The sequence below is a fragment of the Mesoplodon mirus genome, assembly GCF_964341445.2.
Source record: "Mesoplodon mirus genome assembly, chromosome: 4".
Taxonomy (NCBI): Eukaryota; Metazoa; Chordata; class Mammalia; order Artiodactyla; family Ziphiidae; genus Mesoplodon; species Mesoplodon mirus.
The window spans coordinates 13,336,675-13,360,764 of record NC_138979.1 but is presented as its reverse complement, the minus strand read 5'-3'; the positions used below and the strand labels follow the sequence as shown (position 1 = coordinate 13,360,764).

The window sequence follows — 24,090 nt, the reverse complement described above, 5'->3', positions numbered from 1 at the left end:
CCTGGTGGCGCAGTGGTTAAAAATCCGCCTGCCAATGCAGGGAACACGGGTTTGAGCCCTGGTCTGGGAAGATCCCACATGCCGCGGAGCAACTAAGCCTGTGCGCCACAATTACTGAGCCTGTGCTCTAGAGCCCGCGAGCCACAACTACTGACCCTGTGCGCCTGGAGGCCGTGCTCTGCAACAAGAGAGGCCACTGCAATGAGAAGCCTGTGCACCACAACAAAGAGTAGCCCCTGCTCGCCGCAACTAGAGGAAGCCCGCGCGCAGTGATGAAGACCCAATGCGGCCAAAAATAAATAAAATCAAATCTTAAAAAAAAAACCACCAAACATAATGAGATAGCACTCTACCTACTAGGATGGCCATAAAAAATAAGAGAAAGAAAAAAAGGAAAATAATAATAAAAGTGTTAGTGAAGATGTGGAGAAGTTTTGTAAAATCGTGCAGCTGCTATGGAAAACAGTTTGGCACTTCCTCAGCAAGTTAAACAATAATTACCATATGACCCAGCAGTTCTACTCCTAGTTATGTTTCTGAAGGAATTGAAAACAGGTGTTCAAACAAAACTTCACACAAATGTTCATAGCAGCATTATCCACAATAGCCCAAAGAATGACTAGATAAACTAAATGTTATGTATCCATACGATGGAACATTATCAGTCATAACAAGGGATGAAATCATGATACACTCTACAACATGGGTGAACCTTGAAAACTTTATGCTAACAGAAAGAAGCCAGACAAAGCTACATGTTGTATGATTCCATTTATATGAAATATCCAGAATATGCAGCTCCATAGAGATGGAAGCAGATGAATGGTTACCAGAGGCTGGGGGGAGGAGGGAGTGAGAAGTGGCTGCTTAGCATGTAGGAGGTTTCTTGTTGGAGGGATGAAAATATTCTAGAACTAGATAGGTATGGTTGCACAACATTGTGAATGCTCTAAATGCCACTGAATTGTACACTTTAACATGATTAAAATAGTAAATTTTATGTTATGTGTATTTACCAAAAAAAATCCTAATTGTTTTAAAATGTGCCTTATTTTTTTAGATTGGAGAGTAATTTGCTAATAACTGTCTTATCCCTGGGAGGAGTTACAGAAATTTTATTTTTCTTGTAGGCATTCCTTCTATCATCAGATGCTTAGGCTTTTAGCTCCTTCTCTGAGGGCAGGGTCTGTGTTTGGTGTCTCACATAGGAGGTTCTCAACAGAAGTTTTCTAAGTGTGAATGAGTACCCATTAGCTGTAAAGAGACAAAAAGTCCTAGGGCAGAAGTGAGGAGAAAGTGAGAATGTGAAGCATCATTCACAGGCTTCTGTCTCCTTCCCCTACCAGGCCTTTAGCCCACTTCTCACAGGAGATTTAATATCTTCTTTATGAGGTACAAAGTCCTCTGGTTTTGCTTTTCCTTCCTTTTTTTTTTTTTTTTTTAAAGGGTAATTCTTTTGGTGGGGAATTCCGGGAGAGAAGAGAGTTAGGGATTTGGAATGAGATCAGAGAGTGATATTCTAGGCACTGTAGTTAGTACTGACTATTGATGCCCAGTAAAGTGTGAATTTGAAAATTCTGCAATATAAAAAGTCAAATTAGCTTAAGGTAATGACAAGAAATGTGTCACCGTTATTTTTCCACAATTATGAGAAAATGATCTATGGGAAGCTACTCTAAAACTATTCTAATTTTTATAATAAAATAGGAGATTTTTGGTTACTGACATGTAAAATTAGACTTTATAACAAATATCTTAATGCCTGTATATGTTGACATTTAAGAAACTAAAGAAATATATCAAATCAAAACATCATTACTAACATAGCATATTTCTTATCTTGTCAATATATACTGATTTTGGAGATACAATATGTTAAAGTATACTTGATGTATTTTCTCTTACATAATTTTTTATTGAATCTTACTATTTTAGCCTGCGTAAATAGAATGCTTTCAAAACAGATGCTATAGTTACCTAGTCGCTTTTTTTTTGTAGTCACTGTAAAGAAATAGAAACTTAGAATCTAAAATAGGGCATTAATTGGGCTCTATTAATGAAAGAGTTAGGAGACTATTACTGTGTCATTATGCTAACCATAAAACAGTGAGTGTTATAGCCAAATACTTCCTCTGCATCTATTTTTTTAGCAATATGAAGAAAAACAGGTTAGTCTTGTGTTTCAGTTTTATTTCTTAATCTGATAAAATTTACATATAGAACATATTATAAGTATGAAGCATTACTTGAAATTCACATAATGGTACGTCATTTATATCTTTGTAAAAAAGCATTTCTAAGAAGGGATAAATAACATAACCCACTGTTGGGCTGGTTTATTTGCCAGGAGGAGTTTTAAAATGTATCATGAATATTTTGCCTTTATGTTTATCTGAGGATTGCTAAGGGAGACTCAGAACATAGTTGTTATTTCAGGATAACGTGGGACACCAGAAAGGTTAGTTGAGGTCATGCTTAGAGACTGAGAGCAAGTAAAGGAAACGAATTTGTTAGGTGACAGTTTAGTTGCATGCGCTAACAATCTAAGAGTTCCCATAGGGCAAACAAATACCTTTCACTGTAATGCACAAACATGAAATCTCATTATTTTATGAATTTGTAGGAAATATAATGTTTATATTTTATTTTATACAATTTCCAAATGCATGTTTCAGAGTAAAACATTTGAAATGTATTTTAAGACTTAAATCCTTTCAGTTCAGTTACTGAGCAAAAGCAATGGGGGAAACATCAAAAAATCAAAATGATATTGCAGGATGTTTTTCATCTCTTATATTTAATAGCTGTTGAGCTTTTTTTCTTAGTTTTATTTTTTATTTTATTTATTTATTTTTTGAGCTTTTTAAAAAAAAATATATCAATGTCATTTTAATGTTGGTTTTGGTCTATTTTAACTTTTAGCTCAATTCACTTTGAGTTTTGTCTATTTATCCTTGTAGCGTTTTTACAAGAAAGGAGCTGCCTTTGTGTTACAAGCAGTTGGTAAACATTCTCCCCAACTAGCTCAGGCGATAGTGGATTGTGGAGCACTGAATACGCTGGTGATATGCTTGGAAGATTTTGATCCTGGAGTCAAACAGGCTGCAGCCTGTGCATTTGACAGTATTGCAAGACATAATGCAGGTAATGGGCCTTATTATAAAGTAGGATTGTTAAAGTTTAGATTAATTAGGTAAATCTGGTTTTGCTTAGTAGACCATAGATATGAGAGGTCTTTTTTTTTAATTTTTAATTTTTGGCTGCATTGGGTCTTTGTTGTGGTGCGCGGGCTTTCTCTAGTTGTGGCGAGCGGGAGCTACTCTTCATTGTGGTGCTCCGGCTTCTCGCGGTGGCTTCTCTTGTTGCGGAGCATGGGCTCTAGAGCACAGGCTCAGTAGTTGTGGTTCGCGGGCTCTAGAGCGCAGGCTCAGTAGTTGTGGCGCACGAACTTAGTTGCTCCGCGGCATGTGGGATCTTCCCAGACCAGGGCTCGAACCCGTGTCCCCTGCATTGGCAGGCAGATTCCCAACCACTGTGCCACCAGGGAAGTCCCAGATATGACGTCTTAATGATGTTTCTGTACATTATGAGAGATAAGTTTTGAATGATGGTCAAGTTGTTTGGATCACAAATTCACCAAAAAACCTATACATTTCAGTCTTTATGTTAGTTAGCAAAGGAAAAATTTGAAGACAGAAAGGGAATCAGGGGGATGTGGGGACAATGAGATATTGATTAGATTCAAGGACCTTGGTAAATTGGTTCCGTTACAAAATTGTTTGAGTTTGTCACCCCTCAGGGGACATTGGGTCTTCACTCTCACTTATGGTAGGGTGTTCCAAGCCAGCCAAGAGCCATGTTGTATGAGTGAATATTGTTGAAAAGATATGGATGTGGTAACTTGCTAGAACATATTTGTATTCAGCCCATAATAGTCAGGAAGGAGGAGAAAGAGAAGGAGCACCTTTTCTTATAAACTGAGCTCAATGAAGCCATCAAGAAGGGCCCTGGGGCTTCCCTGGTGGCGCAGTGGTTGAGAGTCCGCCTGCCGATGCAGGGGACACGGGTTTGTGCCCCAGTCCGGGAAGATCCCACATGCCGCAGAGCAGCTGGTCCCGTGAGCCATGGCCGCTGAGCCTGCACGTCCGGAGCCTGTGCTCCGCAACGGGAGAGGCCACAACAGTGAGAGGCCCACGTACCGCAAAAAAAAAAAAAAGAAAAGAAAAAGAAGGGGCCTGGGCCTCTTGTGTGAAGGTTGTGCTGACACACCTGATCGGTAAAAAATACATAGGGAACAAAATTGCCCCCACCACTTTACAGAAGTTGCTAAATAGTATGAACAAACAACACAACAAGAAAATAACAGTTTTAAGACAAACATATGTAAAAGTGTAAACTTTGCTGGTAATCAAGAACTGCATATTAAAACATCAGTGAAAGTATCTTTTCCTACCTATTATTATTTGGGGGGAAAAAAGAGTAAAGCAGAAATATAACCAAGTGGTTAAGAGCATTGTGGCCTTAGGACAGAATCTGAGTTTGAGTCCAAGTTCTACTACTTAGTGTAACCTTGGACATGGCTTTTAAACTTTCTGAAACTTAACTTCCTCATCTGCAAGAGAGGAAGTACTACTTCAGAGATTTGTTGTGAGGATGATGAGATAGACCAATGCTTGGTACATGGTAAGTAATCAATAAATGCAAGGTATGAATACTGTATTAATTCTGAAGGTTTGAGAGGGCATGATGATGTTTCTGTCCACTGATGGAGGCACTACAAATTGTATAAACTTGTGCAAAGGCATTTGGCAAAACTAATCTAAGCCATGAAAGAGTTCATGGTTACTCTAGAAAGCCTGATTTGGGAATTCTTCCTAAGGAAAAATCCCACAGAATGAAGAAGCTGCATTCATGCAAATGTTATTGTAGTATTATTATCTAATATCAAAACCCCTCAAATATTTGGCAGGAATTTAGTGGTTAAATTATAGTCGTTTACTTAATGGAATCTCACTCAACAAATAAAAGGTAATTATGAATCCTACATGATAACATGGAAAAGTGATTATAATGTGAAAAAAAGACAAAATTGTGCATTACAATTATAATATAAAAATAAATTTTTATGTGGATATAAATTACAAGGACATACGTGTTTGTGCTACTAGGGTGATAGACTTAAGGATGTTTTTAATTTGTTTTCCAGATTTTTCAGTGTGTGTGCATATATAAAATAATAGCTACCGTTTATCAAGTAATTACCGTGTGCCTGGCTCTGTGCAGTATGCTTTAGGATATTATCTCATTTTGGCTACAGATACACTTAGGGCAGGTATTACTCTCCTTGTTAAAAAGAGGAAGAAAGTGGAACTTAGGATACCTGAAATCATGTTAATGGTGGAACCAAAATTTGAGTCTAAATCTGTCTTGACTCCAAAGCCATATGTCAACCCCTGTACCATACAGTTTCATTAAGTACTCCTTGAAAGAGTTTTGAAGAAGAAACTCAAAACAGAAATAGGAAGTGGCTGTCCCATGGTTATGTTTTTAATTTTATTATTATTTTTATTATTATTATTATTTTTGTGGTACGCGGGCCTCTCACTGTTGTGGCCTCTCCCATTGAGGAGCACAGGCTCCCGACTCGCAGGCTCGGCGGCCATGGCTCACGGGCCTAGCTGCTCCGTGGCATGTGGGATCTTCCCGGACCGGGGCACAAACCCGCGTCCCCTGCATCGCAGGCGGACTCTTAACCACTGCACCACCAGGGAAGCCCCATGGTTATGTTTAATTTGGGTTTAAAAAAATTATTTATTTAATGTATTTATTTTTGGCTGTGTTTGTTCTTCATTGCTGCGTATGGGCTTTCTCTAGTTGTGGCGAGCGGGGGCTACTCTTGGCTGCGGTGCGTGGGCACTACTCTTCATTGCGTTGCACTGGCTTCTCATTGCGGTGGCTTCTCTTGTTGTGGAGCACAGGCTCTAGGCGCGTGGGCTTTAGTAGTTGTGGCACATGGGCTCAGTAGTTGCGGCCCGCGGGCTCTAGAGCACAGGCTCAGTGGTTGTGGCGCACGGGCTTAGCTGCTCCGTGGCATGTGGGATCTTCCCGGACCAGGGCTCGAACCCGTGTCTGCTGCATTGGCAGGCGGATTCTTAAGCACCGCGCCACCAGGGAAGTCCTTTAATTTGGTTTTTAAATGGTGACAGTATTGGAGACAAAATAATAAAATGATATAAAAGTAAATTGAGAAGGAAAACTATTGTTATGCTTAGAATGATTCAGAATTGGTATATGAAAATTATTTCTTTAATATCTGGATTTTGGTTTTCCAAGTAGCTTCACCTTAGGACTATTGTTTAACACGTGTTGATTGAGAAAACTAAAGCAATGTTTTAAATTAGAAGCTGGTTATCACGGGGAAACTACATGAGTATATTTAGTAATTTTTTTTTTTTAATGTCAGAGGACTTTACGGCAAACAGATTGTAACATGAGTATTTTAAAGAGTGGTGCAAAAGAGCTTTGAGGACAACCATGCAGACACGCTCTGAGGCAGGTGCCCATAGGTAACCTTTCCATACCTCCCTTTTGTTGAATCTGCGGCTAAATGATTATAGTTCATAAATAGGCTCTGTCTTCAGGATTCTATTCCAATTTTTTGCTATAATCTGGCTCCCACATGGAATTCCCAGTTTAATTTCAATATTTCACAGTAGTTAGGGGCTTGGGACCCAGAAGCTCCCAGAAGAGATTACTGCATAGATTTCTCAGAAGGAAAGGGAATTGTTATCTAGTAAGCAGTAAGTCATCAGTCATCCTGAATATCAGTGAAAATAGAAGATTTACCTCCAAATAACCTGATTTCTTTCTTGATGATCTCTTGAAAATGGAATATATTGAGATTAAAGGGGTTCATTCAGTGTTTTCTTCTGGGTATTCGTGGTGAGTTGTTTGATTAGATAGTTTAAGAAATATAAACTTTAAAGGAGGTACAAAAGAAATGTACCTTTAAGGGCAATAAGAAAGGAACCTTTAAGGAAAAACGTTTTGTGTATAGGAAACAAAAATAAAGTAAGCATACAATTAGTAGAAGAGGGAAATCTATGGGCATCCTCTGACTTTTCCTTATTTGAAAAATGCAATTTCTAAAAGTTACTTCTATGTATAGATTTTAAAGCATTTTACAGATAACCAAGGGAAACTGGGGGCTATCCACCAGAAATGGTGGTGGCGGTGGTTTTAACTTGGGGCAAATGGTCTCATTAAATGTCCACGCTTGACTCACCAGGTACGGAATACAATTGATAATATGTACCTCTTACTCGGAAGATAAATAAGCTACTTCTTTCTACTCTGGGCTCCTTAATAAAGGTCGAGGTAGCATTCTTCTCAGACTGGTTGTCCCTCTTCCTCCGTCTTGCTGCATTCTCCCACTCAGCAGAATTATTCTGGTTACATATTTACCTAATCGGCGTCAAATCTCTCACTCTTTCCGAGGACTGGTCTTGCTTTTGGAGCTACAGGGCGCGAGGCAGGAGGAGCGGTGGGCTCTGCGGCCGCAGTGCTCCCACCGGTAGGGCCCAGGCGGGGGCTTCCTCGCGCTCAGGGCCCTCCTTCCTCGCTCTGCCTGGCAGCCTGGCTCTGGCCTTGTGCCCGTCGGTGGCACAGCAGCTTTGTGGTGGAGCGCCGCCAGCGAACTTGTGCGCAGCATGTGGCAGTCATCAGAGTACTTGGGACAGAGGTGAGAGCAGCGGCCTGGCCGCAGCCTGAGGAAGGAGGAGCCACGTAAGTGTTTTGTAGGAATGATCTTCCACATTTGGGCTGAAAACTAAGTTTTCAGTGTTTAGGAGCTTTAGCTCCTAAATGTCTCTTGTAAACTTTGCCTCCTGTAAACCTTTGCTGTCTCAGAATAAACTTTGGCTGTTCTCAGTCCTGACAAAGAGGAATACGTTTGATTAGGTGTTCTAAAACATTTAAATTATGAACACATTATAATATATATATATATATATAATATTAACATATTATAGGTGAGGAAACTGAAATAGAGAGGTTAAATGATTTATTCTGGTCAGACAGCAATTTATGGCAGAACTGCTTGGCAATTACTCAAAACCCTTCAGAAAGTCTTCCTTTTTATAATGTGAGAAAGGCAAGTGTATGAAAGCTCATCATTCTTCATTTTAAGCTCCTTGTAGTATCGGATAGTCTTGCCAGATACCTCTGTTTTTAATCCCTGATGACTGGTTTCCACATGTGTGACTATTCTTTCTCTCAGGGATATCATTTATATCCTAAATCAAATGAGAAATTTCCCTTCCAGCTCAGTAGCAGTCAGGAGAGGAGATTGCTGCCGCCACAGTGAGCAGTGCAGTAATTGGCTTATTCTGATACTACAGACACATCGAGTAGATTACAAACTGTTTACCAAATAGATAATGTAAGGAAGGAATCCAGACAGAGCTGGCTGGCCTGATTCTTTTCTATGTCATCTGTCAGTAGTTGCAGTACGCAGGCTCAGCAGTTGTGGCACGCAGGCTCTAGGGCCCATGGGCTTCAGCAGTTACGGCTTGTGGGCTAGAGTGTAGGCTCAGTAGTTGTGGCGCACAGGCTTAGTTGCTTGGCAGCATGTGGGATCTTCTCGGACCAGGGCTCGAACCCATGTCCCCTGCATTGGCAGGTGGATTCTTAACCACTGCACCACCAGGGAATTCCCTAGAAAATTTTAAAGTATATACATGGTACACATTCCCATCTCACAGCACTGACTTAGAGTTCCTGTGCCTGCACTCTGTGTTTTGTGTGTGTGAGGGGGTTGTTGTTGTTAAAAGGCAATGTAGTGGTGATGCTGTGGTCTCAAAAAGTCACACTTAATATTCATGTTTATTAATCAGTATAACTGAACAGTAATATGTGTAGTAAGTTAAGGAATATGGAACTAAACTTACCATTTGGGGACAAGTAAATGATGGGTCAACTTCAAGCAATCACTTACTGATGTAAGGGCTGAAATGTACTTTATAAGTGGCCAAACTACCAGACTCGCACATTGTTGATGGGGCCACATACTGATAATCCCCTTTGGAAAACAATATTGCGTTCATATTAGGTTGACCTTATGAAATTACCTATATTTGATTGGTTTTGACTTAACAAAAACAGAAGTTTCATGTGGTTTAATCTAAAAATATCAAGAACCTCAAAAAATGTCAACATTCTTCCCCTCAGGACCCTCACTTCTGAGCCTCTATCTTAAGTAAACACATACATGCACACACATATGTGTGAATGTGTGTATGTTTGTCTAACCTGTAGTGTATATATGTATCAATGTAGGACCCGTGGTAGCCAGCCTCCCAAACGCCCCTCAGAGATCCCATGTCCTGGCATTCTCACCCTTGTACAGTCCCCTCCCACATTGTACCAGGATTGGTCTGTGTTACCACCAGAATGCTGCAGAAGTGACGGTCTGTCACTTCTGAGAGTAGGTGACCAGCTCTGCAGGATCGAGGCTTCTGTTGTGGGGTTCTCTCATCACTCACTCTGAGGGAAGCCAGGTGCTGTGACATGAGGACACACTCAGGCAGCCTGTGGAAAGGCCCATGTCATGAGGAGCTAAGGTCTTCGACAACCAGCAAGAAACCGGAGCTTCCTACAACTACACGAGTGAGCTTGGAAGCAGATCCTACCCCAATTGTGCCTTCAGACGACTGCAGCCCCAGCAGACAGTGTGACAGAAACTTCATGAGAAACTCCAAGCCTGAACCCCCCAGCTAGGCTGCTTGTGGATTCCTGACCCACAGAAAATATGAGATAAGGAATGATGCTTTAAGCTGCTGAGTTTGGGTCATTTTGTATGTAGCAATGGATAACTAATAAATAAACGTAATCTTAATGCACAAAGAAGTTCACTGTACTGAACTTAAGAATGGCAAAGCCCCAAAGCAAACAAAACAATTAAGTGCCCTGAGTAGCTGGGGTGGGGGGGAGAGGTTAAGTAAATTATGGAACATTTACTCAGTGGGATATCATGCAGTTATTAACAATGTTGGGCTGGCTCATCCTCAGGAATAAAAGTGGACAGTGGAGGCCCACAGGTAGCTTCATTAACCACCCAGAGGCAGTCACCCCGAGAACTGCTGACCGGGGACCACTTGTATAAAAACACCCTGTAAACTTTCTAACCATCCAGTGCTTCGTTTCTGTTTCCTCTGGCCTTTGTGTGTTCTTGTAGAGAATTCCACGGGGGCACTGCTAAACCTTTACTGTTTAGCCTCCTCCGTCAGCCTGAGCTTCTCGAAGGCAGGGACTTGCCTAAAACTGGGCTTGAACAAAGAACAAATGCCAGTGAAGTTCAAAAGTTTGAATAATAAAATCTTCATTTTCCATCTAAGGATTTTCTTTTTCCTCCCAGCAGAATGTGGATTGTAGGTGGAATGAAACTAAAATGATTGCTGCAATATTATATAAAGCAAGTAGAAATGAATGGAAACATGTCTAGATACAAAAAGCGTATTTTGTAAAAAGCTGATTCCAAGTAATTTATTATTTTCTTCATTACAAGAGCACTCCAGACCCTCTCTGTAACTTTGCCTTTTCCAATTCAGCTTAGTCTCAGCTGTTGAGTAAAGTATAAAACTAAAAGTTGCTAAAATCGGGGTTTTAAAAGTGGCTTTGTATCTTATGCTACCTATGATCTTCCAAGGCCGTACCCAACTCTACCTTTTCCCACCTTCTCTTTCTCTCATCTCCACTTCTTGACTTTTCCTTTCTGTATTTTGAAGCTGTTTTTTATACTTGAGCCTTGTATAAGTGCGCCATCCATCCAGCTGATTGTAATTTCTTACTAAGGCCCCGTTAACTCCAGATCAATGGCTTATTTGACTCACTTGACTTTTTAAAGAAGCTAGAATTATTTAACCTTCAAAGCATATGTATGTATGTGTGTTAACCCTTAATCTCTCAGACACTCAATCCATATGTAAGGGTTAGACCGATGGCTCTGGAGATGGGGTGGAAAGAAGTGGCGTGGAGATAATGGGTAGGAAAAATGACATTTGTGGGAGCAGGGGATAAATAAAAATCATACATTAGATTTTTTCATAATAATATGCAAATTCCCGCCACCTTTTCTCACTCCGACATGCAATTGGAGATATCAGTTTCTCAGCTCAGAATTATAGCTCTAGTGAGCCATCGTAACCTGTAGAAGGATATTGCCTCTCTCAGGTGTGTTGGTGTAGAATAAAGGTTTTTTGGTAGCTGGCTTCCATGCCTTCCTCTTCCTAGTCACATCCCTGTGTAGTCTCCGTCCACATTGCACCAATGAAATATAGCAGAAGTGATGGCATGTCACTTCTGAGGTTAGATTATAAAAGACTATGGCTTTTGTCTTGGGTTCTGTCCTCTGGATCACTCACTCTGGGGGAAGCCTCATCATGAGCAGCCTATGAAAGAGCCCAGAAATGGGGAGGAACTGATGCCTTCTTCCAACTCCTGTGGGTACGCTGGGAAGAAGATCCTGTAGACCCAGTGTATCCCGGTCAAGCCTCAGATAACTGCAGCCCTAGCTGATGGCTTGATTGCAGCCTCGTGAGAGGTCACAGCCTGAACCAGCCAGCTGAGCCGCTCCCAGATTCCTGACCTACAGAAACTGTAAGGTTATAAACGTTTCCTGTTTTAAGCGGCTAAGTTTGGTGTAGCAGTAGGTAACTAAACGAGTTGTAAGCAGCTGGGTGAGACAAATTTCTTCCACTTTAAAAGTGACATTCCTAAAATCATACTGGCGTATGGTCAGTATATAACCAGTTTTGGCGATTACACCTCCATATTTGTTTTTACTGCAATTTCACCAAATCATGAAAAATTTGGTTGAATGGGATGATTATATAACATAAGATTGACATCATAAGTGATAGCCAAATCTTAAATGTATTTTTTAACCCGCTTTATTTCACAAAGGTTTTGAAGTGATATAGTTGTGTTTTACAGCCAGATGCAAAACCAGCCTATCTTTTTTTTTTTTTTTAATTATTATTTCTTTTTGTGGTACGCGGGCCTCTCACTGTTGTGGCCTCTCCCGTTGCGGAGCACAGGCTCCGGACGCGCAGGCTCAGAGGCCATGGCTCACGGGCCCAGCTGCTCTGCGGCATGTGGGATCCTCCCAGACCGGGGCACGAACCTGTGTCCCCTGCATTGGCAGGCGGACCCTCAACCACTGCGCCACCAGGGAAGCCCCAGCCTATCTTTAAACTAAGAAATAGGGCCACCTAAATGCAAAGAAATTATGATTCATAACTTTATTTTATTTTATTTTATTTTATTTTATTTTATTTATTTTATTTATTTTTTTTTTCTTTTTGCGGTATGCGGGCCTCTCACTGTTGTGGCCTCTCCCGTTGCGGAGCACAGGCTCCGGACGCGCAGGCCCAGCGGCCATGGCTCACGGGCCCAGCCGCTCCGCGGCATATGGGATCCTCCCAGACCGGGGCATGAACCCGTATCCCCTGCATCGGCAGGCGGACTCTCAACCACTGCGCCACCAGGGAGGCCCCATAACTTTATTTTATTTTTAATGAAAAAATAGAATAGAAATTTTTGTAGGGCTTAAAACCAGTGAGTTAAAAGCAGTGTTTGGAAAACGAAATTAAAAAGCAATAAAGTTAAAAGGAATTAGAGTTTTTGAGGTGTTTGATTTGCCTAATTATTTTTGAATTAGTATGCTAAATATATATATATATATTTTTTTTCTTCCTTTTTTTCCTTTCGGAGAACCTCTTCATTTTGAGTCCTTTTTATGAGTTCTCATGATGGATCACTTAATTTTGCTCACATTCTTCCCTCTTACATCTCCATTATGAGCAGAAAAATTAGTGGAGTATCATAATATATGTTTAGATTAATCCTTTTTTTGCAGGCCAATTTTTAGGTTTTCATCAATTTCTTGGAATTCACCTCTGAATTTTCTTGTGTAACCACTATAGTGGTTCTTCCTTTATGACTCTAGAGTGTGTCTTCAAGAATCAAATGTAGAAAGAATGTCACCTTTCTACATCCAGAAAGTCCCCACAGCTCGTTTTAGAAGGTGTAAGGTTTAAGCCTAGGGTTGTAAAATGATGGACGTGTTTTATTTAGCCTGCACTATGTTGTCTTACACAGTGTGTTTTAAGTTTCCAACACTTAAAAACCAGGCAATTTCACATTAAAAATCAGATGTCTGGCTTCTCTTGAAAAATCCTAGGATCTGACAACGGTTGGCCTATATTCCTATGTGGCTGCGCTGGGCTGAAGCTGAGTAGTTGCTGCTCCTTGTAGCTGCTGCATATAGTTTTCCAGTTTACTGTGCTTCCTACTCAGTTATTTTTCTTACACCTGCTGGCTTCACTTATTTTAATTACTTGTCTGGGCCCTGTGTTTACCGCTTCTGATCTAAACAAACCACTAGTCATACCAATTAAGAGGAGGGGGTTGGGGGCTTCCCTGGTGGCGCAGTGCTTGAGAGTCCGCCTGCCAATGCAGGGGACGTGGGTTCATGCCTCGGTCTGGGAAGATCCTACATGCCGCGGAGCAGCTGGGCCCGTGAGCCATGGCCGCTGAGCCTGCGCATCCGGAGCCTGTGCTCTGCAATGGGAGAGGCCACAGCAGTGAGAGGCCCACGTACCGAAAAAAAAAAAAAAAGGAGGGGGTTAAGGCCATTGTGAGAACTGTTAAAATAAAGCAAAATTACTTTTGCCTGACGCACCTACTTTTACGTGTTACAGCTGTGCCTATTATACGCTGATGGACTTTACTCTCTGTACTCTTCCCTTCTGGTCAACATAAAGTCATCCCTAAATATTCCATTCATCCAGCTTTAGATACTAGTAATTTTATGAATGTTGTTGATCTTAAATGTCCTCCCTTTTATCTGTGTCTCCTTTTGTTTTAAAAATTAAATCTAAAGTTGTATTGAGCTTGTCATGGTCCGATAGAGGTGGCTGCCTCAATTCCTTCACTCAGCAGTGAGGTATTCAGGAGGCCAAAGAGAACTAGTTATTCCTTTACTGAAAACAGCTGACCATCAGATTTGAGGACTGCATACCAGTTGTCTACATGCATGCAGTCAATGGCTTTAATTATTATTTATGAATAAGGAAGGTGCTGTTGGATAGTTTTATTTCTACTGACAATTTGAAGTCTAAAAAATTGTTAAAAATGAATAAGCCTTAACATTTAAAAAATGTAATATTTTAACTAATAAAGGCATGAATTAAGATGAGGGGAAGTGTGAAAAAGTAAATGGATAATATTTCTAGTGTATATTAGTAATTCTTCAAAGAATAATTATGCATTCTTTCCTAATATTTTGTTTTAAGGAGACATATTCCCACCATTTTTAAAAATAAGAAACTTTCTTCCATAGTGAGAAATAAGCTAAAGTGTTTATTTTTCTTTAGAATAGTAATGTTAGTATAGTTAGCCCCAGCAATAGCTATATGTGTGGTCAAAGGACATGTTCATATTTCTTTTATTTTTTAAAAACAATCACATTGAAGAAAATTTGTCAAATAGAGAAGAAAATATCACCAATAGTACCATCAACCCCATCTAAATCTTGTTAGTATGTTAGTATAACATAAAGCCTTCTTTCTCTGAATTTTTTTTTTGCATAACTACTTCTAATTTTGCTGGTTACCTAACAGTATATGATTATGTCACATGTTCTTGCATAAAAGAAGATGTAGTCTTAAAAAATTTGTTTTTTGAAGATTCATTTAAAATTTAAAATGAGGTTAAGGAAAAAAATGAGGTTAAGATATTTTCAGGCACTGAAGATAAATTAATTGGCTCTTTTTTTTTCTTGATCAAACCTTTTATGAGCATCTGTACATATCAATCTTTGATTCCCTAAGTTTAATAATTAATTAAACAACCCAGACTCATTTCCAAATTAGAGTTAAAAATGAATTCTTTGAGATTTCTCCTATAGGGAGTAACTTTTAAGTGTACCAGATTTTTGTATGTGTTTTTGGTTACTACCGCTTTCTTTAGAGTAGAAAAGTAGAAGAAAAGGGGAGCAGGAAGGAGGATGGGAAGCACTGCCTGAAACGGCACCCCGTGTGTTTCCCCAAACTCTCCACGCACCTGACTCCCAGCTCCACTCTGTGCTGTGGTCTGTTCACATATTCACCCTGAGCAGAGTCTACTAGAACAGAACAATGTTCTTACTCTATTCTGCTTCCCCAAGATCTAGCCAAGTTTCTAGCACATAGTAAGCACGTAATGAACACTCAGTGACCAGAAAGGAGAGGAAAATAAGCACATACACCAAGCCTGAGAGAGGACAGAATTGTATCAATATGTTTGGGGCTGTAAGTTACAGAATATCAACTACAGGTGGCTTAAGCAATGAGGACATTTTTTTATTTCACATGACACAAAATGCAGAGTCAGGGCAGTTCCAAGGTTGGTTATGCAGCTGAACAGTGTCTTGGAGGACCCAGATGTTTTTCATTTTTGTACTCGGCCATCCTCAGCATATTGGCAGTTTCTTCTGTTATAGTTGCAAGATGGCTGTAGGAGTTCCAGATGTCATTTGCAGGCAGATACGCCCATGTCCAGCAAAGAAGAGGTGGTGTTTCCTCCTGTGTATTTCTGTTTATTACAGAGGAAAACCACTCACAGATGCTTCTAGCTGACTTCTACTCAGGTCCCATTCACCAGGATTGATTAACAAGCCCACGCCCTGACCGACAAAGGCTATGGGGTAGACATCAACGGTGACTGGCACAGAAATACCAGAGGAAGCAACGGTAGGGAAGAGGAGAAGGGTATACCACAGGAAAAAGAGTAGTGACAGAGGCAGGATGAAATAGCCTGTGGAATGTGTAATATAGTATGGTGTGCATTATTTAGGTCTATTATACTCTTACCTCTATATACACTGTCTTATACCCAATATATGAATGAAAGTGGTAGAACAGTATCATTTATGAATTACAGTGTGTGCCACCCAAGAACAGAGCTGGGTTTTGTAGGACCATATAAATTGGAGATGTAAGGTATATGAAACTGCAAGTACAAAATTGCTAGGCCCCATCCAGGTCCCTGGAAGCTTCATTACCTTCAGGCAACCCTTTCTTTGGTACCCTCCCCAGCCTTCCCCTCATTTAGCATCACTGATCCAGAAAGAATGGAAAACAGCTTTGGATGGAAATGGGTAACAAGTCAGAAGAACTGAGTTTGCTTTATTATTAACATTATAGAGTTCAGGAAAAGGAAGATACGGTACTCAGTTACTCAAGGAAAGAATAAAATGTATGGGAATTACAAAGATGATAAATTTTTTGAAAAAGAACTTTATTTTTATTAATAGTTTTATTAATACTTTGTTTTCATTAATCGTTTTATTAACTGTTTATTAATAGTTTATTAACTTTAAAAAAACTTATTTATTTTATTTATTTTTGGCTGCATTGGGTCTTCGTTGCTGTGTGCGGGCTTTCTCTAGTTGTGGAGAGCGGGGGCTACTCTTCGAAGCCTTCATGGTGTGCGGGCTTCTCATTCTGGTGGCTTCTCTTGTTGTGGAGCACAGGCTCTAGAGCTCAGGCTCAGTAGTTGTGGCGCACGGGCTTAGTTGCTCCGTGGCACGTGGGATCTTCCCGGACCAGGGCTCGAACCCGTGTCCCCTGAATTGGCAGGCGGATTCTTAACCACTGTGCCACCAGGGAAGCCCATATTAACTGTTTTTTAAACAGTTGCTTACTGCAGATTCTTTACTCTTAGAAACTGTATAAAAGTGAAAATACATAAATAGGTGAACTTCCCATTGTATTTCATATTTCACACTTGGGTTTTTTAATTGAAACATATTTGCTAATCAGTGTAGTGTTAATTTGTAGAAGTGTCTCATCTGCACCCGTGTTGAATGAGTCTGACACATAATAACCTTCCATTAATACTTGTTTAATGAAAGAATGAATGAATCGTTTATGCAATATCGGGACTTTTAAGATAATTATAATAATTGAAGGAAAACAAGTGTTGGACACTAACCTGTATTTTCTAACATTATTTCCTTTTAGAAAATGTGATATTACCAATCTTTTGAAAAATTAAAGACTGTATTTTCTTTAAAGACTAAGAGATATGCTGAATTGATAGCTTGGCTATTAAGATATAAATTGCCAAGGCACTATAAATCTGAGAAAATGAGAGCATAATTTGAAAGGAAGAGATTATAGAAATGGGTATACGTGATTCAGCAAGAAAGGCCATGAGTACAATGAGAGTAGAATCTGTAACTATGCACTGTTTTATGCTTCTCAACAGATAGTTTTTACACGTATATTATATGGGTCTGCCTGCTTGTCTCTTGTTTTCTATAATTTTAAAATGTGTTATTTTTTATAGCTGTTATTTTTGGGCACACAAGTGAATCAACATGTATATACAAAAGATACTATTTCTGACATGTAAAATGCTTAAGATAAATTTATTTCTTTATCTTACATTAACATTTATATATATTAAAGCCTGTTCAGTTGTAGTTCTCATTTTTGAAAGTGTTTTTGTATGTACAATGAAAATACACCTTTTAATATTGTACAAAATTTTTTTAAAAATCTTTTAAAAGTACAATAAGATGAAAGGAATTAAAAAATCGACATTATTGGCACAAGATTCATGTTAATGTTTACTCATGTAAATAGCACAAAATACTGCCTAATTAGTGTGGTTGGTAAATTTTTGGTACTTTAATTTTCTCTGTTATTGTAAACCATGCATAAAATGCTTGCCTATTGAGAAGTGCAGAATTGTCAGAGCTTAAACAGCTGACATCTGCTTACTCTCTTAAAAAAGGAAAAAGAATAGGAAGCCATTTCAGCTTAATCTACCTCAAATGTGTTCATGTAAATGGAGGTCCATCTATTGACCTGTATTCTTTTCAGCTCAGGATTGGTCCACATGGTTCATGAAACCAGGAAGCCTGATTAGAAATGCAGATGTCGAGACAGTGAAGTACACCCTCCCCTTTTCCCTTTGCTGTATCTGTCAGGGTGAAAAGTGGCTTGTACAAGGGTCAGTCACCCATACTCACTTAATTACTTTTCTTGGACCCACAGAGCTGTCACAAGCTGTGGTGGACACGGGAGCCATTCCTCTTTTAGTGCTCTATATCCAAGAGCCAGAAACTGCTTTGAAAAGGATTGGTGCTTTGGCCCTCAGTGATATTGCAAAGCATTCTCCAGAGTTGGCACAGACAGTGGTGGACGCAGGAGCAATTGCTCACTTAGCCCAGATGATCCTGAACCATAATGCTGGGTTGAAGGTATTTAAAAATAAAGAAAAAAACAAACCAGGATTTCGATAATCTAAGCAGATGGAAATGTGTGCAGATTAATATTATACATTTTAAAATAATTAGTAAATTATCATGGAAAACATATGAATATATTATGTATTTGGTTGTTTAATATGTGAAAACTGTGCTGTAAGGGTTAGACAATAAAGATGTGACTGGGAAAAAGTATGTGCAACGCTGAAAACTAGAAGTAGCATCAGAATTAATACTAATAATTAAAATAAGGAATCACGTAATGATTAAATCTCAGGGTTAGAAGGGACCTAAAGGTTTTCTAGCCCATTGTTATACTTAAGTTTCCTGTAAAAATTGCCAGATTTATAGTAGTCTTTTTTTATAGCTTTCTAAAATCTAATTTTCAGTTAATAGTCACCAATTATACTTTTATATTCTAATAGTTATATTCTATAAGATTTAAAAATTGTTAATGTTAATTAAGCAATGTAAAGTTTTTAAAAATGATATTGGAAATATCCCAAAATGTTAGTTCTGCTTGATTGTTACTGTACTACATTACTGTGTTTATCATAAATTAACAATTTAAGTATTGCATAATTAAGAAATAGTATTCATCCCAGGGTCATATTCTTTGACCAGCCTCAATTGATAAGAGATTTAAATAGTCAATACTGTGAACTAAGATGTTTAACTTGGAAATTAGGGAATTTAAGAAATTGAGTATTTAGGTATAAGAAGACTAGGATGTGAATGCCTCGAGACTCCTAGATTATTTTGGATGTGTGATTGTTTTTTCCTCTTTATAAAGGAATTTGAGTGTGTATGAAGCTGTTTAAATTATGTCTGAACTCCACAGTGGAGTCTGTGTAACATTTGGGTTTGGTTTTTGCTCAACAGCGTCAGGTCCTTTCAGCTCTCAGTCAGATTGCGAAACATTCTGTGGATCTAGCAGAAATGGTGGTTGAAGCAGAGATTTTTCCAGCTGTACTTACCTGTCTGAAGGACAAAGATGAACACGTGAAGAAAAATGCTTCCACTTTAATTAGAGAGATTGTGAAACATACACCTGAGGTAAAACAGGGGGAAAAAAAAAACAGCTTCAAAATACAACAGTATGGGGCTTCCCTGGTGGCATGGTGGTTGAGAGTCCGCCTGCCGATTCAGGGGACACGGGTTCGTGCCCTGGTCCGGGAAGATCCCACATGCTGCGGAGCGGCTGGGCCCGTGAGCCATGGCCACTGAGCCTGCGCGTCTGGAGCCTGTGCTCCGCAACGGGAGAGGCCACAATGGTGAGAGGCCCATGTACTGCAAAAAAAAAAAAAAAAAAAAAAAAAAAAAAAAAAAACCAATCAGTATGCAGTTAGTTTTAGTTTTAAAGTAAAACATCAATTTGTTCACAGGGCTCAGGGGCAGTGTCACATGTTCTGAGAGTTTCTCATCCTCAGCACTGTTGACATTTTGGACCAGATCATTCTTTGTTTTGAGGGGCTGTCCTGTACACTGTAGGATGGATGTTTAGCAGCATCCCTGGTCTCTGCCCACTAGATGCCAGTAGCACCCCTCCCCCAAGTGACGATCAGAAATGTCCCCACATATTACTAAATGTTTCCTAGGGTACAAGAGTGCCCCAGTTGAGAACCACTGGGTTATATCAATGGAGTTTGAGTCTGAAATCTCAGGTTTTAATCATTTTCTGCTTTCCATTTCTAGATTGTAGGGACCGTGGACCTTTGTTGTCCTCTCACTCTAGGTCAGCTGGGCGTAGTGAGAGATGGTGCCCCTCCAGGTTGGGAGAGACCATCAGGCCCCCTGACCTGGCGTAACTGCTCCAACAGCTGCTCTTGCACAGTGGTTCCTGCTCTGAGGTGTGAGGTGGGAAAGGAATAGAGACGAAGGAATAGAGACGAAGGAATAGAGATGAAGCGAACCTGGGTAGCTTCTCAAGTTATGTCTTTTTCTGTGTAAATTTTCACTAATCAATTTCATTTCACTAAACTTTTAAGTCCTTATTCTTTTTTTTAAAATATTTATTTACTTATGTGGATGTGCCGGGTCTTAGTGGCAGCACACAGGATATTTGTTGTGGCTTGGGGGATCTTTAGTTGCGGCACATGGGATCTAGTTCCCTGACCAGGGATCGAACCCGGGCCCCCTGCATTGGGAGCTCGGAGTCTTAGCCACTGGACCACCAGGGAAGTCCCAAGTCCTCATTCTTTTTTTTTTTTTTTTTTTGTGGTATGCGGGCCTCTCACTGTTGTGGCCTCTCCCGTTGCGGAGCACAGGCTCCGGATGCGCAGGCCCAGCGGCCATGGCTCACGGGCCCAGCCGCTCCGCGGCATATGGGATCCTCCCAGACCGGGGCACGAACCCGTATCCCCTGCATCAGCAGGCGGACTCTCAACCACTGCGCCACCAGGGAGGCCCCCTCATTCTTAATTTCACCCAACATCTTTATCTGGTTGAGATTTTTCAAGACTGGAGTGCAGTCAGCTAGAGATCATTGCTAGCAAAGGAAGGATAATGAGGCTAGACTATTTCAAGTCTGATCTCACCTTTCAGCATTCAGTGATTAATCCAGTTCTTACTCACGCCTTGTGATGGGGGGTTTCAGCAGTTAGCTAGTTATGAACTAGCCCTAGGCTTAGTGTTTAGGTGAGGAATTTTGACATCCATTATGATAAGGATAGAGTTGTGCAAGAAAAATTGAACCACAGAGAGGGTCCTCACAGTGAGCATGTTGTGTACATTAGAAATAGCAGGACTGTTACCCTTGTACACTTCTTTGATAAATATAATAATTTCACTAAATGATATTTCAGATTTTACCAGACACTTTTTAGGTCCTAAATTTTAAAATTTGGCAATGCTAAAGTAATATTTAAAGATCATCATACACTTTAGGGCCATGGTGATCTAGCTCTCCTTCTTTTCTCTTAGCTTTCTCAGCTGCTGGTGAACATGGGGGGAGTTGCTGCCGTGATCGATTGCATTGGGTCCTGCAAAGGAAACGTAAAGCTGCCGGGCATCATGACTCTTGGCTACGTGGCAGCTCATTCTGAGAACCTGGCAATGGCGGTCATCACGTCCAAGGTTTGTTCTTGCTTCCTTTTCCTCTAGTTATTGCAGAGAGATACTCTAAGACAGAACCGCAGATTAATACTATCCCACAGAGTGTAAAATATAGCTGACCAGAGTCAAAGAATTACCAGCTTTCTTCAAGGCTTTTTGGTAAGTTTCCCAAAGCAGTGCTTGAAGTAAAGTTTACTTGGCAGGAAGTTTAAAGTTTTACTCAGTGTTTAATATCAATAAAATGTCAGCACCTCTGAGTGTTAGTATCACCTGTATCTAAATACCATGTATTTGTATCTTGAAGGATTGGCTTTACAAGTATGTAAAGCATACTTTGATTAAAGACAGCTGTCATAGATGACGTGCCCAGTGGTCATTTTTATTATTCCCTACACTCTCCCTTCCTGCCATTTGGGCAGGATATGACAATGGATGGCCGTCTCTCCTTCAGCTTCCATGAGCTAATTTCTCTTCTTAGACATGGGCAATTCAGAGCACATGTTGGATAGCATGTTTCTGATGTGCTGTGTCCTTGCTCTAGGGATTTGGCCTTATCTCAATTTACAACTTGGAATTAACCCACCAGATCATGTAGCCCTGGCTCATCGTAGGTGCTCAAAAAATATTTGTTGAATGAATGAATATTGATCTCCTGAAGCGTGCTTCAAAGGCTGTGTGCTCCCAGTGTCTCTGGCAACCCTCTAGGATGTGGGTTTCTTATCAGCATGGAAAATCTGCTGCTGTATGTTAAACAGAAGTGTGGATTTTTTTTTTATCTTTGCTAATCCTCAGAATAAAAATGAGCCTCAGATCTTTATTTTCTACCTATTCCTTGATAATTCTTTACTTCACTCCCTTTTTATCTCTAGCCTTTCCTTTTGTTCTTCTATTACCAAAGACTCTGATACTGACTAGAGCAGCAGTGCTGCTTTCTGAAGGGTCACCACGGGGATGTGATCAGGATTCTTGATTCTCGGTTCTTTTGTGGATAGTCAGAAAGCCTACTGTAGGAAGGATGAGGAAGGAAGCAGCAATTGCTTTTGCTGAAGCAGCAATTGCTTTTGCTTCCCGTGTTTCTTCCCCAGACTAACCAGGAGGTGCTCCCTGCCTTTGGTCTGGGGCTGCTTCTGGCCTCTCCCATCGGGTTTGTCTTCCACTTAACTGAAGATCAAGGTTGGGGCAGCAGCAGTTTGAGGCAGACCACGCAACACTGCCTCATCCTTTCCCGTTCCGTGTAGTACTCTCAGGACTGACAACACCTCCAATCTAAATAATACTTTCTAATGTGCAAAGCACATTCAACGCTCCTTGTCTCATTTGCTGTTCAAAACAACTGAGACCAGTAAGTCAGAGTGTTGGGCATGGGGTAAAGGGGGCTGTCTTCTTTTCCTCCTGCTTCTTCAGTCTTGGTATGTCTCAGAAGTATGGACTTCCTGGAGAGTTGCCTCATTCTGAAGATAGAAAGATTCTGACCGTTTTTTTTTTTTTTTTTTTTTTTGGTATGGGCAGACACATTTTCAGTCGTAAGAAAGAAGTCAAAGAAATATGGCAGATCTCTTCTTTAAGAAATTGGTCTTAAAAACCTAATTTAATGGTGGAGGGAAAAAAAGTATATATGATCATTTGGCCTTTGCTGTGGTAGCATGACCCATGTGATAGTGGCTTTTGTGGTACTAAATTTAAGGTGATAATTCTTCTAGTCTCAAGTTAGTTAGAAAATTATGCCTATACAGAATGAATTATAATTCAATTTGGTTATTTGACTCTTCCTTGGGTATATAAACTGTGATGCATTTGAGGCCCTTTAGTTAATTCTGTTTTGATTATTTAGATAAAATTGAAGTTTGAAGCACAAGATATAAGCATATGCCATCCGTGTAACAAAAGTACTCATCCCTACTTTGACATTCAATCATGTTAAAATGGGCAAAACTATCATTTAAATGTTGACCAAAATTAATGGAAATTTACTATTTCAGAAAAGATTTTAGTGACTATATTTCACCTAAAATTTACTTAAATAGGATTCTTGCTCATATTATTCATTTGATTTTGGATCTATAGTAGGTATTTTGTTCTCAGATCTGTTATACTTGGTGAAAAGTCAATTTTTAAAAGGATTCTAAATTAACATTTTTAACAAGGGAAAATAAAAGGTTTTATTTATATTTTTATTTTTTTAACATCTTCGTTGGAGTATAATTGCTTTACAGTGGTGTGTTTCTGCTTTATAACAAAGTGAATCAGCTATACATATACATGTATCCCCATATCTCTTCCCTCTTGCGTCTCCCTCCCGCCCTTCCTATCCCACCCCTCTAGGTGGTCACAAAGCACTGAGCTGTCTCCCTGTGCTATGCGGCTGCTTCCCACTATCTATTTTACATTTGGTAGTATATGTAAGTCCATGCCAATCTCTCACTTCGTCCCAGTTTACCCTTCCCCCTCCCCATGTCCTCAAGTCCATTCTCTAGGTCTGTGTCTTTATTCCTGTCCTGCCCTTAGGTTCATCAGAACCATTTTTTTTCTTTTAGATTCTGTATATATGTATTAGCATACAGTATTTGTTTTTCTCTTTCTGACTTATTTCAGTCTGTATGACAAACTCTCGGTCCATCCACCTCACTACAAATAACTCAATTTTATTTCTTTCTATGGCTGAGTAATATTCCAATGTATATATGTGCCACATCTTCTTTATCCATTCATCTGTTGTTGGA

General features: G+C 39.9%; 1 protein-coding gene across 2 annotated transcripts in view; it reads left to right on the top strand.

Annotated features, from left to right (window-relative positions):
* The window catches only part of SPAG6 (sperm associated antigen 6), a gene marked incomplete at its 3' end in the record, with an annotated part of 75,636 nt that overhangs the window by 18,853 nt on the left and 32,693 nt on the right, over window positions 1-24,090 (top strand). For both annotated transcript variants that reach the window (XM_082616816.1, XM_082616817.1), the window contains exons 3-6: window positions 2,961-3,144; window positions 18,105-18,310; window positions 19,199-19,372; window positions 21,239-21,391. In XM_082616816.1, coding sequence (XP_082472942.1) covers window positions 2,961-3,144; window positions 18,105-18,310; window positions 19,199-19,372; window positions 21,239-21,391 — 717 coding nt within the window. The remainder of the gene's footprint in view (window positions 1-2,960; window positions 3,145-18,104; window positions 18,311-19,198; window positions 19,373-21,238; window positions 21,392-24,090) is intronic.